At 39.9% G+C, this 15,260-nt stretch overlaps 2 protein-coding genes across 2 annotated transcripts in view; both read right to left on the bottom strand.

Annotated features, from left to right (window-relative positions):
- Positions 1 to 2,926, bottom strand: part of LOC143741252 (leucine-rich repeat-containing protein 1-like) — a 63,779-nt gene extending 60,853 nt beyond the window's left edge. The window contains exon 1 of the mRNA XM_077233675.1: positions 2,362 to 2,926. Coding sequence (XP_077089790.1) covers positions 2,362 to 2,520 — 159 coding nt within the window. The 5' untranslated portion in view covers positions 2,521 to 2,926. The remainder of the gene's footprint in view (positions 1 to 2,361) is intronic.
- A 3,535-nt stretch (positions 2,927 to 6,461) lies between these two features.
- Positions 6,462 to 15,260, bottom strand: part of LOC143741251 (elongin-A-like) — a 28,881-nt gene continuing 20,082 nt past the window's right edge. Inside the window, exons 9-11 of the mRNA XM_077233674.1 lie at positions 8,622 to 8,745; positions 7,653 to 7,765; positions 6,462 to 6,772 (exon numbers count right to left, since the gene is read on the bottom strand). Of these exons, the coding sequence (XP_077089789.1) occupies positions 6,711 to 6,772; positions 7,653 to 7,765; positions 8,622 to 8,745 (299 nt within the window). The 3' untranslated portion in view covers positions 6,462 to 6,710. The remainder of the gene's footprint in view (positions 6,773 to 7,652; positions 7,766 to 8,621; positions 8,746 to 15,260) is intronic.

The following is a 15,260-nucleotide window of genomic DNA, read 5'->3' as shown; positions in this document are numbered from 1 at the left end:
TGGAGGCAGGTCTAAGAAGTTTTAAGACAGACAAGATGTGGAGAGTGTCAAAATAAAGGTGTACTATCTTCAGAAAAAATATATAGGTATGTTACACCCCGATGTATTGTTACACCCCTATTTGTCAGTACAACTTCAAACCATTACTCTGAATCACATAAGGGACTTTCGCACCGGAGGAATGTTTTCATAGTTCCTGTAGCTATTGGTGGAAGTATCCGCGTTTGGCATGTTCACACCGTAGGAACTGGGAATGGTTTTAGTTCTATGAAAGCCTTTTGGGGGAACTCAATGAGCTTCTACTTCAGAGTAGGGTTTAAACCAGCACTATAGGAACTTCCAGTGATGTAAGTGTACGCTGATTGGCCGAACGCATGCCATACGAAACACCGGCACTCCACGAACATCAAAGACAAACATACTGAAGGATAATGTTAAAGTCATTTACCTGTCGCGATGTGTTCATTTCTCAGCATTGAGTATATCTACATAATGCAAGTTGCCTTCCTTTTTGCTCTTTATATTGCATAACTTCCGTACGTAAGTACGTAGGGTTGGGAATTGAAAATTACGTGAGGTCAGGAATCAGACACTTGTTATAAAATATACATTTCAATTCCTCTTATCGATTCCTTTGTAAGCAAATCAATATGACTTTAAACCAATCAAGCGTGAGACGACTCTGTTTTCATGTGAATCAGTGTATCGGATCCGTGCAGCTCTTAAAGTGACAGCACTAATATTCCTGCAGCATCTCTATAATAACACTAATCAAACAACAAAAGACAAAGAGTCTTAGAGTCAAAGAGTCTGAATAACCTTTGTAATGTATATTTTATTTATAAACTGCAGTGTTATTTTACATTTGATTACATTTTCTGTACCTGAATACCAGAAAATCTTTAAACACTGTTTATTTCAATCGTATCTTTGTTCAGATGTATCTATTTATTGCAAATGCTATTTCTTATTTGTTCTTTTTGTAATTAGAGTGTTTACTTGTCTTTAATAATGCTTGAAATTTATATTAGTTAGGCTAGTTGTTTTTCTATGGTATTTTTAAACCACAGCCAGCCTGTTGATCTTTGTTCATGATATTCAGCTACAATTACATGTTTAAAACCCTGCTTGTAAGTCTACATTGCCTCTCAGTCCCTTTAACTGAGTTCCTATAACAACCCTGCGCGAGACCCTTGAGAGTTTTGATCCTGGTGCTAGTTCTAGTTCTTGGATCATTCCTTATGGGGTTTGAACTTAAAGCCTTTCAGTTTTCTGCCTGAATATTTCACCACTACACCACGCCACCGTTGTGTAGAGCAGGAAAAGTTCGCTGGGACCAGCCACTGATATTTCAGGCCACACAATGTTTTTCTCAACCACATTTTGCAGAGTTGTAGTGTTCTCTGCCGTCTGCACAATGACAGAGCTCGAGGTTAAAGCCTCGTGATCTATCTAACTAAACAGCACTTTTGAGAGTCAGAGGTGCATTCATAAAATATAGCATTTTGGACATCATAGAAGTGTGACGCGTACATCATTGGGGACATGTATCTGATGCACAAAAATGCTGCTGACTCAAATTATGTCTAGGATTCCAACAATGCTGACTGACTCTCAATGTGTGAGTCAAAACTGCTGCTGAGTACAGCCCACACACTACCAGTCAAAGGTTTGACAGGTTTAAATGTTGCTTATGTGTCTATGTGGTGTTTTTAATATGCTTTAAGACAAACCATGTGTAAATTCATAAGTCGGCAGCATTGCTGAGTATTTTCTCCTTAAAACTGCAGTGAACCAAAGCCAGTCTCAAAAACACGCTGATGTTTCTCGAGTGGATCTCTGAGCTGCTGTGAGTGAGTGGAGGCGGGGCTCATTTGCATATTCATGGTTGAGTTTAAGTGATAACATTATTGAACAGGGGCACTTAGACTTAAGTTTTATAAAACACTAATATTGTAGCCTATATCAGATCGAGTTTTTTATTCTATAGGCTCTATTTTGTGTGATCAAAGCTGAATATTTAACATCATTACTCCAGTCTTCAGTGTCACATGATCCTTCAGAAATTATTCTAATATGATGATTATGTATGTTGTTGTTGCCAAGAAACCTGCTGCTGCTGCTGACTATAAACTCGACTATGAAACTGATGCGCCACTTCTGATGGCCAAAACTTTATTGTGATTCGGAGCATAAATCGCCCAAAAACAATCCGCAGAAACTGCTGATGCCTCTCACACACACCTGCCGACTCCGAGCGCATCTTTGCTGTGTAAACACACAGCTTGTTGTGTTTGGGACACGGCCCATAAATGCTTCTCATTCATCCGAGAAGAGTCTCAGCCAGGACAGATCTCTTACCTTGGGAAGATCCCGGAGCTGGTTCGCGTCCAGCAGGAGCTCCTCCAAACTCGCTCGGTATCGATAGATCTCATCCGGGACGAAGAGGAGCGAGCAGTGGCGCTTATCGATCGCCTCGATGTGACGGTTACACCGCCACAGGGGGATACAGTGAAACATCACGAGCAACACCCTGGAGAAATGAACCCCGAATGCTGGAAAAGTTAAAAAAATAAAAATTTAAAAACCGGGAACGGCGAGAGCGCGCCGGAGCAACTAGTGTCGATCACGATCTATCGATCTCACGCGCACAAACATGCAATAATAAACACGTCGCGCTCCACTTCTGCAGTTTTCTTTCCGCTTTTTTCACCTTTCTCGCCACATCTTTAACAGGAAGGCTGAGAAGAGTCCCCTATGTTTCTTTGTAAGCGGTTACATGTCTGTTTAGCTGCGTTTATTCCGTATTTTTTCTTATCCCGGAGTTTATTTCCTCTTAGTCCAGTTTCTGACCCGGAACATTCACTCCCTCATTCCAGCTCGACGTCACGAATCCCATCGGCTCCTCCCTTCTTTCTTTCTGTCGCTCAATCCCTCCCTCCCTGTGCACACACACACACACACACACACACACACACACCACCGTCAGCCGAACTACATGAACTACACTTCCCATAACACAGCTGTTGTCCCTGGAGTGTGATGAGACATTAAAAAAGTTATATCATTATTCAAACATCTATCTATCTATCTATCTATCTATCTATCTATCTATCTATCTGTCTATCTATCTATCTTTCTCTCTGTCTATCTATCTATCTATCTATCTATCTATCTATCTATCTATCTATCTATCTATCTATCTATCTATCTATCTATCTATCTGTCTATCTATCTGTCTGTCTGTCTATCTATCTATCTATCTATCTATCTATCTATCTATCTATCTATCTATCTTGATCTTGATCCATGTTATGATTTGAGAATAATCCAAATCATGTTGTTTGCGTCAGTAAATGTGTATGTCAAATGTAAATGTCAGAGTGTAATATGGTCACTGTCACATATCAGCTTATTTGATTTCATTTTAATATGTCTTATTCATTCACACCATAGCTTTTCTTTTTTTCTTTTTGTCTTACATTTATCAAAATGCTAAATCTTTCTTTATTTCCAGGTTTAAATGAGAAAGATCAAACTCTCAGATCTTTAGTCAACAGGTTGTAGGCTAATGTTGGTTATTTCTTCATATTTTGATTTATCGGTTTTCTTATAAAACGTGATTTTAAAAATATATATATTTGTACAGTTTTTCTCAATCGCTTTAGCACATTTTTACAGTCTTAACATTCTCTAAATTGTGAACTCAATTGTCACAAGTGTTTGCTGGAACATCACAACTCTACAGATACAGTAGGTATTGTGTCAGTAAATTCAATGCCAACTAAATAAAAAGTGTTTTTATCATCATGTGAGCCATGTTCAAAATACTTCATGTTTTTTACCATGGAAATATTTGTTATATAAAAATTTAATGGTTCTTCCTTTTCTTTTTTGTTGACTTTCTATACTGTACAAGAATGCCAGTTTTGTCAGTAAATACAGATTCAGAGAGTATGTAAAACTGACTGAGAAAGTCAATACTGTAACACACAAAAAGAACATGAACATTTGTATGTATACGGTACATTTATTTTGTTACATGTAAACTGAAAATGTTCATTTATATCTATTATATCTTTCTCTAACACATACAGCACATCTTCTTAGTCACATATCTTCATATTGCTTTTCCATGGCAAGAATTTTTAGTTTACAATTAACACATTTCTATTAAAAAAATGTAGTTTAAAAATACACATGTATTTGTCCAGTGCTGATGTAGTTGTTCAGAGACGTGATGTTCCTCTGTGTTCAGAGATGCTGGAGATCTCCATATATTTTGCATATATTGTATGTATATATATATATATAAATATAGTTTCCGATTGGTAAGATTGTGATTCCTATTCATTACAACTGCAGGTCATTTGCCAATTTAGCAAACATTACACCAGAGGTGGGAGTAAGCACACATGTGCAAGTCACAAGCAAGTCTCAAGTCTTAACCTTCGAGTCTCAAGCAAGTCCAAGTAAATTTTTTATAAAGGCAAGTCAAGTCACTGCCTTATGTCAAGCAAGTCAAGTCAAGTCACTGCCTTGTGTCAAGAAAGTCAAGTCAAGTCGTAGCTTGGGTCACAAGTCACTGGCAAGTCATACAAACGTTTGACGATTTCACTGAATTTATATATTAAAATAAGTTAAAACTACAGAAGTTGAGGACTATGGTTTTATTTGCAACTTTATTTTTTTTTTTATATATTCATTTCCAACTGTAACTGAAATTAGGCCAACATTAAAGCATGAAAAAAGAAATTTGCCTCAAACATTGCAGAAGACCATTAAAAGGTATTAAACAATTCACAATTCAAGTGTAATTCCTATGCGACCAAAGGCATTCTTCAAACTGGCATCCCCTTAATACAAGTTATATATTTTTAATTATGAAGTTAAAACCGCCAATAGGTGGCGCCAAATTACCGTATTAATGTACGAGTCATAGAAACATTCGTTTAACTTATGTTCAAAACGGCAGATTCGTTCTGGAACTGAGCAACTCGGTCACTGAATCACAAATACGCATAACTCTTTCTGTGGCTTGTTTGGAACTATTGTCATTGGAGAAATCGAGCAAAAACAGAAAATATTTGGAATATTAGGCTATGTCTAAATGTCACATCACAATATTCACTTTGTTTACTGAACTGTTTTATAAAATCATTATCACATTTGCAATCGCGTCAATATTCTGGAAATATTTTTTAATACCATATGTTATAATTATGAAAATAACTCATACTAGGGCATTTTTTTCCACCACATTTTGAATTTTGGGTGCAATATTAATTCTGCTGGCATTTTGATAACATCTAATAGATGTAACCCCTGATAACATCTAACCCTGCTTTAAGAGAAACATAAAACACGACAACACATTAACAGTTTTATATGTTGTTTTTGTCATTGGCCATTGTTATACAAAACATATGACATCATTAATTATCATTTGAATATTGACACACGTTCCCTATCATGAATATGAATGGGATATAACATGTCTGAAGATTGTGATCACTGAATGGATCAGTTTGCATGTGAGAATCACAGTTTCACTCAACTCAGTTTCGATCATCAAGTCTTTGTGCATTTAGTCATTGTGGAAATTTTAGACAATTATTCTTACTCTTCTGCACACGTGTCTCAAAACATGCAATTCACTCGAAACATAAGAAATTCAAATCTGATGTGAAGAAACAAATTGTTCAACTTATTGTTTTGAGGGAAAAAAAAGTCTCATTTGAGAATTGAGCTAAAACCATTTCGAAAAAACTACTACATTTGAACTATACACATCATGTGAATCCTATCAAATCCATAACCCAATTAATATCCCACATCCATATTCTTACCCTTTGTATTGAGATATGCTATTAATTCTCTTCTATCCTCACTATAACTTTTACAGTAATATATTACCCGTTTTATTGTTTATAAATGAGCACTGTAATGTTTAAAACGAGAGGTTATTTAATAAATCCAAGCGGTTTTAATGCCATTGCTGTGAAAACATTTATTTTTAAGAGTAAAAGTGAATTAACTTAATAGTTTCTTTGACAATTTAGCCAACACTGGTAAAATCATCAACCCAGTTCATTTTACGGCAGATTGTTTTTCTCCTAAACCAAACTGGTTTCCACACAATCTGTGCAGAAAAACTGTGGACCATTCTAACAGACTAGAAAACACTGGACTAAATGTTGCATTAGTATTAGTCAGATTACCAACATTCATTTGCACCAAAAAAACAAAGAAAACACTTTCACTTCAATAACAACTGATATATCGGACATGCTCATGTATTTCCTATCCTAACTACTGCATGCATGATAATAAGCTCAGTTTGGTCCTTTTAAACATTATCCCTGAGGAACAGCGGCTCCGTCATGTCAGAGGTGGAGTTAAACACTGTCCACATCCACTAGATGGAGACAAGCACCAGCTTCAACACCACAAACACACACTTTCTGGGTATTAGACTTTTAATTTCAGAATTTAAATTGTGTCTTATGATAGAAAAAAAATCAATACAAAGATATAGATTGATTTCAAAGTGCAATTATTGTTTATACAAATAAGTACTATGTTGATGATCCAGTGAAATTACAAATAACATTGAAAAAAAAAAATATTTTCAAACTATTTAGTCTGAATAAGATAAGTGTGTTCCAGGGAATATAATAGATCTCAGTAATATCCAGAATAATCTCCGTTCATCTGCGGCTGATCTGTTTTCTGAAGGCCTTCAGGGATTTGGCCATCATGGGCGCCACTCCTGTCAACACACAGGACAAGTGATGCATTAAAGAGACAGTAAAGACATGTATAATGTTACAAAAGATTATATTTCAAATAAGTGTTCTTTTTAACTTTCTATTCATCAAAGAGTCCTGAGATAAAAGAAAAGAAAAAAAAAAAGTTTCCACAAAAATATTTAGTAGCAAAAACGGTTTAATATTGATAATAAATAAGAACCATTAAATAATTGAGGACCAATAATAATAATAATAATAATTGAGCTTCAAACCATCATATTAGAATATTTCTGGAGGATCATGTGACACTGAATATACACTGAAAATTCAGCTTTGATCACAGGAATAAATTATATTTTACTAAATATTCACATAGAAGTCAAATCGGTTACATTAAATAGTAATATTTCACAATATTGCTGTTTTTACTATATTTTGTATCAAATAAATTAAGCCTAGGTGAGCAGAAGAGACTTTTCAAAAACATTTTTTTTTAAAATCAATTATATCAATAATGCACAAATTAATGCAATTAGGACAATTCAAAATTCTTAGTGTTTTTTATATTGTTTCCAGTCCAAATATCGAAAAATTATTAAATCAAGATGCCTTTACTAGAGTAAAAGAGTAAGATAAGTCTTATTTTCTGAATAAATAAACAAGCAAAATGATCTACCAATTGTGGAAAAGAAAAATAATCTTGTTTCTGTTTGAATTAAGATTATTTTCATTTAAAACCCTTTTTTCCCCCTAGAAAACAAAACATCTCATAATATTTAGTACAATATCTCATCTTGTAAATGCATCTCGATGTAAGAAATGTTTAGACATTAGGACTGGAAACCAGACAAAAGCATATTTCCACATGTGTGTGAGAAGTGAGGTGTGTGTGAAACTCACGCTTGATCTTGCGAGGGTCTTGAGCCTGACTGGAGCCGGAGCTGGAGACAGTGGAGGCTTTCACAGCCTCACTGAAGCCGGATCTCCCCCGGATCTCAACCGGCTTCACACTACTGTGGGATGAAGCGACACTGAATGACATCTTCGGTTCAGATATGACTGAAATCTCCCGAGGAACCGATCTGGTCTGTTATTTATCAAGCTTCTCAAAGTGTCTTTTAGTCTTAAGTGCGGAGAATTCATGACATTTACTCCTACTTTCAAACTGAAGTATAAAAGCAAGTTATCAAATGTCTTAAAGAGATAGTTCACCCAAAAGTGATAATTCTGTCAGTAATTACTCTCCAACCCCGTAAGACTTTCATTCATCTTTGAAACACAAATTAAGATATTAGGGATGAGATCTGAGAGCTGGCTCGCTCCTTCATAGACTTCTATGTAATTTCATTCTGCCGGTCATGAAAAGTTAAAGACATCGTTAAAATAATCCAAGTGACTACAGTGGCTCAACCTTAAGTTTATTTTTGTGCGCGCAAAAAATAACGACTTGAATTAATGTAACTCCTGGTTATTCTGGGATTCTGGATGAGTGAGATTGGCCTGTTTTGTTATTGCTGGAGTTTCTGAAGCGCGTGTAAAGACTCCGCCCTCTTCTGAATGGAGGCGGAGCTGCAGTTCATTAGATCATTTGCATTTAAAGGGACACACATAAACAGCGTGTTTTTGCTCACACCCTAAAAGGGGCAAATTTATCCAGCTATAATAAATGATCTGGTATTTTGAGCTGAAATTTCACAGACACATTCTCGGACACCAAAGATTTATCTTACATCTTGTAATATAATGTCACCTTTAAATTACAACTGGGATGCTTGATAACTAAATTTTAAGAGCAGCTTTGAGCCAAGAATGTTTTTACTCTCGAGTCGATGCTTCGCAGTGTTCTTGTGAATGATTCTGTGAACGGACCTGGTTCTGTCTGTCGGGTGAGCTTGTGTCACGGAGCCGGCCGTGCCGTGGATCTCCTGCTGGATACGCACGTTTCTCGGAGGCTTCGCAGCCGAGTGAATAAACGCCATCTTCACCTGCCTTCCTGAGAGAGAGAAAGAGAGAGAGAGAGAGAGAGAGAGAGAGAGAGAGAGAGAGAGTAAGAGAGAGAGAGTGAGAGAGAGAGAGAGAGAGAGAGAGAGAGAGAGAGAGAGAGAGAGAGAGAGAGAGAGAGAGAGAGAATGACATCAACGGCAGAGTTTCACACATGACCAAAGTGTGACCGCAGCGATAGAGCCGTTATAATGCTGGATTACATGGGCAGTCACAAAATGAGTCCTAAATTTGAAATGGATGCAAAGCTATGGAAGCTTGTTTCCAACATGGAATAAAAAATAAAAAGGATAACTGGGACTTTTGATCTTGAAAATACGGACTTTATACTCTACTGGCAATTGACCTGTGGCTAAGCCACGCCCCCTCCATTCACTCGGACAAACAGTCAGCATTCGGTGACAGGCGAATGGCAATTGATGATTTTTGGAGACAGAAAGATTATATAGATATATATTTTGGTAGAAAGTTGTCTAAAATATTGTGCTTTAATATGTAATTAATGGTTCATGATCAAATTAAATATGTACAGGTCTAAGTTGCATACGTTCCCAGGACAAGCCTTTTTACCATCTTTACCAAGAGTAACGTTACCTCTCCGTTAGTTTGGTGATACAGTATTTACATCAATCATTCAGCACAACATTGCTAACATTTGTTATCTCGGTTATTTACAGATACGTTAATGAAGCTAAGTGACATGATGTAGGCTACAATTTATTCACGTTTAGTTGGTGTTGTGGTCTACCATAACTTAATCCAGACACTTATCTCGGTTGAGATGTGGCTTAATTTGGAAAGGGTAAAAAATACACACCGTCGCCCAGCCTCTCGGGATACCTAGTGTCGGAGTTGCGTGTACTCCATGCGCACCGTTTGAACATTTTAAACTTAAAGGGTTACTTCAGGATTTAGCATTAAGATTTGTATTAGTAGAAAACCAGTAGTATTTTCGAATTACCTTGCTTCCCCCCCTCATTTCCCCCTGATATGAGAGATTTATGTATTTTTAGTCTGGAAAAAATCCTCCGATGACGCAAAAATCGTCATTTTGCGTCATCGGAGGATTTTTGGGCCAGAGGCTTAAAACTACAGCCAGTACTAGTAGCTAGTTCCGCATGTTTTCACTACGCCCATATGGGGCGGGATCTCACTCACAGAAAGTAAGATATTGTCAGCCATCTTTCTGTAGAAGCTAAGCTAACAGGCTCTTGCTCTGTGTATAAAGTTTGTATAGTGGGCTAATCACGATAGCGGAAGGTAACGTTAGTTTAGAAGTTGAAATGACAGAAGGGGATTTCGAAGATCAGTTGCGCGAATCTGATGCTTGCGGCTACCTGTACGAGCCGCAATACAGCGATGAACAGTTGCGGGAGATGGAGGAACAAGATGCGGCCGGAGCAGCTGCTGCAGCAGGGGAGCAAGACCTGACTCGAGCCCGGCCAGACTCCAGCTGGGGCGGACTGGTGGTGTCAGTGCTCTCGCTGTGCGCCTATGGAAACAGATAGAGAGTCCTATTGCTGTCGCGAATTTCAACGATCCCATTTTCTTCTGGACGAGATAAATTGGAAACGCCAGCCAAAGCCCGCAGGGACAAACGGACGGCTTAGTGTAAAGTGAGTAACGTTATTTGGTTTGTTTTTCTTTTTTTTACCAAGACGTAATGTACAGAGTTTGGACACCCGGCATTATCACAATGTTCTTCCCTCGTAACGTTAGTCAGCTGAGCTATTGTTGTTATATTTACATCTATGATAGTATACTGTGTGCAAATAGTTCGCATTGCTAACGTTGTGCTTACTGTTTTGTAGACAATATCGCCTAACAGCCTATCGTCACTTTATGGAATGGTTCCAGCAAGGCGAGCGACTTGGTAAAGACTATCGTCTCGTTTTGCCCACCTGTGTTGTCCAGGACATCAGACGGAAATATCCAGCTCCTGACTGACAATACTGTGAATGAATATAAGGAAACAGCCGAAGCTCTGGAAGAGCTTTGAGTGTAAAAGTGTTAATATTAATTTTAAGTTAATATAAAAGTTATAACTCCCATCGGTTGTGGTTCTTTTTATAAACCTTTAAACCTTTACTGTTACTAGAGTATGTATTAGCCTAGAGAATGTGTGGAGAAATTTTTCGGATACTGCCGCCTGTAACCGGTAGGCGTGGTTAGGGAGTGGCCTGGCCTCGTAAGGGCAGCAAAGCAAGTGCATTCTGGGAGTTGTTGTCTTTCAGCCACATGAGTAAAAAATACATTTTCTGCCTTTTCTCAGTCTAGAATGCTTCAATTTAAAAAATAATTTCACATTTCTACTATATAAATGATCACTATTAAATACACATTCATGTTCCCAGAGCTGAAGTATCCCTTTAAAAGGACAAGAAAAAAACATAAAAACGAATGAAACCTGACAAACTGCAATGCATTCCAATGGACGAGGAAGCAGAGAATGTCCGAGTGTACTGGGGTAGCTATGCGCACTGTGATTGGCTCATCGCGTTTGGGGGCGTGGCTTATGGCTGTGACCCCATATATGTGAAAAATTATTGTGCAAATAATCAAATGGCCAAAACAGCCCTTTTTTGTTAACGTAGATGCAAAAGAAAGATTGAAGGCTTTATTCTAATTATTCATTATTAATCTATTAGAGCTGCACGATTTTGAATAAATTGAGAATCATGATTTTTTTTTTATCGAGATCATGATTCTGAATAAACAGCGAAGCAAAATAACATGTCATTTATTAGAGGTTCTGATATGTTTAGTGCTGTAGTCCATTTAAAAATATATTTAATTAATTTGAATGAATTTTTAAAAACAAGATTGGTTTGAGTGAATGATTCAATGACTCTAGGGCTGCACGATATATCATTTTAGCATCGATATCGCGATGTGCGCATCCATGATAGTCACATTGCAGGATGTGCGATGTAAGTAGCCTTAGGGACCGTAGCAGATCCGCGATTCGTGATCAGTACGGGCCAGCAGCTCCCAGGCCCGTAACGCTTGCGATTCGCGGATTAATTGCAAAGTTTAACCATCATATAGTGAAAGTTTATCATTTGCATGTGTTTTTTAGTCCTGTCAGTTTAAACATCAAGCGTAAGAAGACTGGAACTTGTGCGTTGTTTTCTGTGAGCCAGGCAGACACAAAGATCAGTGGTCTCTCTCATTTCTGAGCTTGAACGCACACGAGAATTAAAAATAAAGTCAGAATCCCCTTCCTGCATTAAACATATATGAGAGCGAGAGGGAGCGAGCGAGAGAGAGCGAGAGGGAGCGAGAGGGAGCGAGAGGGAGCGAGAGGGAGCGAGAGGGAGCGAGAGGGAGCGAGAGGGAGCGAGAGAGAGGGGGAGCGAGAGAGAGGGGGAGCGAGAGAGAGTGAGGGAGCGAGAGGGAGCGAGAGAGAGAGCGAGAGGGAGCGAGAGAGAGAGCGAGAGGGAGCGAGAGGGAGCGAGAGAGAGAGCGAGAGGGAGCGAGAGGGAGCGAGAGGGAGCGAGAGGGAGCGAGAGGGAGCGAGAGGGAGCGAGAGGGAGCGAGAGGGAGCGAGAGAGAGAGCGAGCGAGAGAGCGAGCGAGAGCGAGCGAGAGAGCGAGAGCGAGAGCGAGAGAGAGGGAGAGGGAGCGAGAGGGAGCGAGAGAGAGAGCGAGAGGGAGCGAGAGGGAGCGAGAGAGAGCGAGAGGGAGCGAGAGAGAGAGCGAGAGGGAGCGAGAGAGAGAGCGAGAGGGAGCGAGAGAGAGAGCGAGAGGGAGCGAGAGGGAGCGAGAGGGAGCGAGAGGGAGCGAGAGGGAGCGAGAGGGAGCGAGAGAGAGAGCGAGCGAGAGAGCGAGCGAGAGGGAGCGAGAGAGAGAGCGAGCGAGAGAGCGAGCGAGAGGGAGCGAGAGGGAGCGAGAGGGAGCGAGAGGGAGCGAGAGAGAGGGAGAGAGAGGGAGAGAGAGGGAGAGAGCGAGAGAGAGCGAGCGAGAGGGAGCGAGAGGGAGCGAGAGGGAGCGAGAGGGAGCGAGAGGGAGCGAGAGGGAGCGAGAGGGAGCGAGAGGGAGCGAGAGGGAGCGAGAGGGAGCGAGAGGGAGCGAGAGGGAGAGAGCGAGAGCGAGAGAGCGAGAGGGAGAGAGCGAGAGGGAGAGAGCGAGAGGGAGAGAGCGAGAGGGAGAGAGCGAGAGGGAGAGAGCGAGAGGGAGAGAGCGAGAGGGAGAGAGCGAGAGGGAGAGAGCGAGAGGGAGAGAGCGAGAGGGAGCGAGAGGGAGCGAGAGGGAGCGAGAGGGAGCGAGAGGGAGCGAGAGGGAGCGAGAGGGAGCGAGAGGGAGCGAGAGAGAGGGAGAGAGAGGGAGAGAGAGGGGGAGCGAGAGAGAGCGAGCGAGAGCGAGCGAGAGCGAGCGAGAGCGAGCGAGAGCGAGCGAGAGAGAGCGAGAGAGAGCGAGAGAGAGCGAGAGCGAGAGAGAGAGCGAGCGAGCGAGAGAGCGAGAGAGAGAGAGAGCGAGAGAGAGAGAGAGCGAGAGAGAGAGAGAGCGAGAGAGAGCGAGAGCGAGAGAGAGCGAGAGAGAGAGAGAGAGCGAGAGAGCGAGAGAGCGAGAGAGAGAGCGAGAGAGAGAGCGAGAGAGAGAGAGAGAGAGAGAGAGAGAGAGAGAGAGAGAGAGCGAGAGAGAGAGCGAGAGAGAGAGCGAGAGAGAGAGCGAGAGAGAGAGACCCCGTCACGGGCGCGCACTCTCACGTCTTCAAACTATCTTGATCTCTCTCCCTCTCTTGCGCATATTAATGAATTAAGTTGACTGAATATCTTTGAGAATACACAATGTTAAAAGGTCGGAAGACCGAAGTTTCACGTGAAGCATTCGGATATTTATTTTTTCCTGAACTACCACTGGTTAGAAATTGTGCTAGAAAAATCTTCTCTGAAAAGCGTTCCCACACATTCAGATAAACCACATTTTCAATAAAAAAAAATAAAAAAAATCCAGAATGATGAAATGTTTTCTGCAATGTCCTAACTGCCGGGATAATCACACAACGTGTGCCGTGGTCCGTTAATGAAACCTCCAATTCGCGAATTAATGACTCATTTGAACTGATTCACTTGGTTAAAACAACTGATCTGTCCAACACTGATCTTCTTTCTATGCAGATTTACTCCATTACAAAATCACCCGACATTCAGATGATTCATTCTTTCCAAAGTCATCTGGTGAAATTGTTTTCAAATCACGATATACATCGCTGAAATATAAAATATCGCAATGTAATTTTTTCCCAATATCGTGCACTCCTAAATGACTCACTCAAAGATTCCTGCTACTTCTCAATTCGCCGTCTACTTATACTACGCCCTAAAAGTATGTACTCTTTGTGTGGAGAAAAAGTAGATACTTTTGAGTGTGTATCAGAAGAGTAGACAAGCTTTGGGAGATACTATCACATCATACAATTGTGTCTTAACGGTTGCGCTGTCACAGTAAACTGACCTGTCAATCATCCTGTACTGACCTGTCAATCATCCTGTACTGACCTGTCAATCATCCTGTACTGACCTGAACTTTTTTACTTACAAGATTGATAATATCAGGGAGAAAATTATAACTATGCAACAGTCTACTACAGTATCGCATCAGACAGTGCATTGTAGTCTTACTGAGGGAAAATTCGATTCATTCATTGCCATAAGAGAGGAAGAACTTTCTAAACTAGTTAAATCATCTAAATCAACAACATGTATGTTAGACCCTATACCGATTAAACTATTGAAAGAGATGCTTCCAGAGGTCATAGATCCTCTTCTCAAAATCATTAATTCGTCTTTGTCTCTAGGATACGTACCAAAAACCTTTAAGCTGGCTATGATAAAACCGCTTGTTAAAAAAACGCAACTTGATCCTACAGAATTAGTCAATTACAGGCCGATCTTGAATCTACCTTTTCTGTCAAAGATACTAGAAAAGGCAGTATCCTCACAACTATCTTCCTTTTTAGAAAGAAATTGTATCTGTGAGGATTTTCAATCAGGATTTATACCGTATCATAGCATTGAGACAGCTCTCAGAGTCACAAATGATTTGCTCTTATCATCTGATCGTGGTTGTATCTGGCTATTAGTGTTACTTGATCTTAGTGCTGCATTTGACACCATTGACCACAACATTCTCTTAAATAGACTAAAAAACTATGTTGGCATTAGTGGAATTGCATTAGCATGGTTTAAATCATATTTATCTGACCGCTATCAGTTTGTAGCAGTAAATGAAGAGATGTCTTATCGATCACAAGTTCAGTATGGCGTACCACAAGGCTTAGTACTAGGACCGCTGCTGTTCACTCTGTACAGGCTACCTTTAGGATATATCATTAGGAAACATGGAATTAGTTTTCACTGTTATGCTGATGTTACTCAGCTCTATATTTCTTCACGCCCTGATAAAACTTAATTTACCAAATTGACTTAATTCTTAATAATTGAATAAAAAACCTAATTCTGAAAAAACAGATTCTAATTATTGGACAAAAAAACTTCCTCACGTA

This window comes from Siphateles boraxobius, unplaced genomic scaffold, assembly GCF_051911475.1.
Source record: "Siphateles boraxobius isolate OS27281-9 unplaced genomic scaffold, OSU_SipBor_1 182, whole genome shotgun sequence".
Classification (NCBI taxonomy): Eukaryota; Metazoa; Chordata; class Actinopteri; order Cypriniformes; family Leuciscidae; genus Siphateles; species Siphateles boraxobius.
Note: the sequence above shows the minus strand (reverse complement) of the source record. Positions and strands in the feature narration are given on the sequence as shown.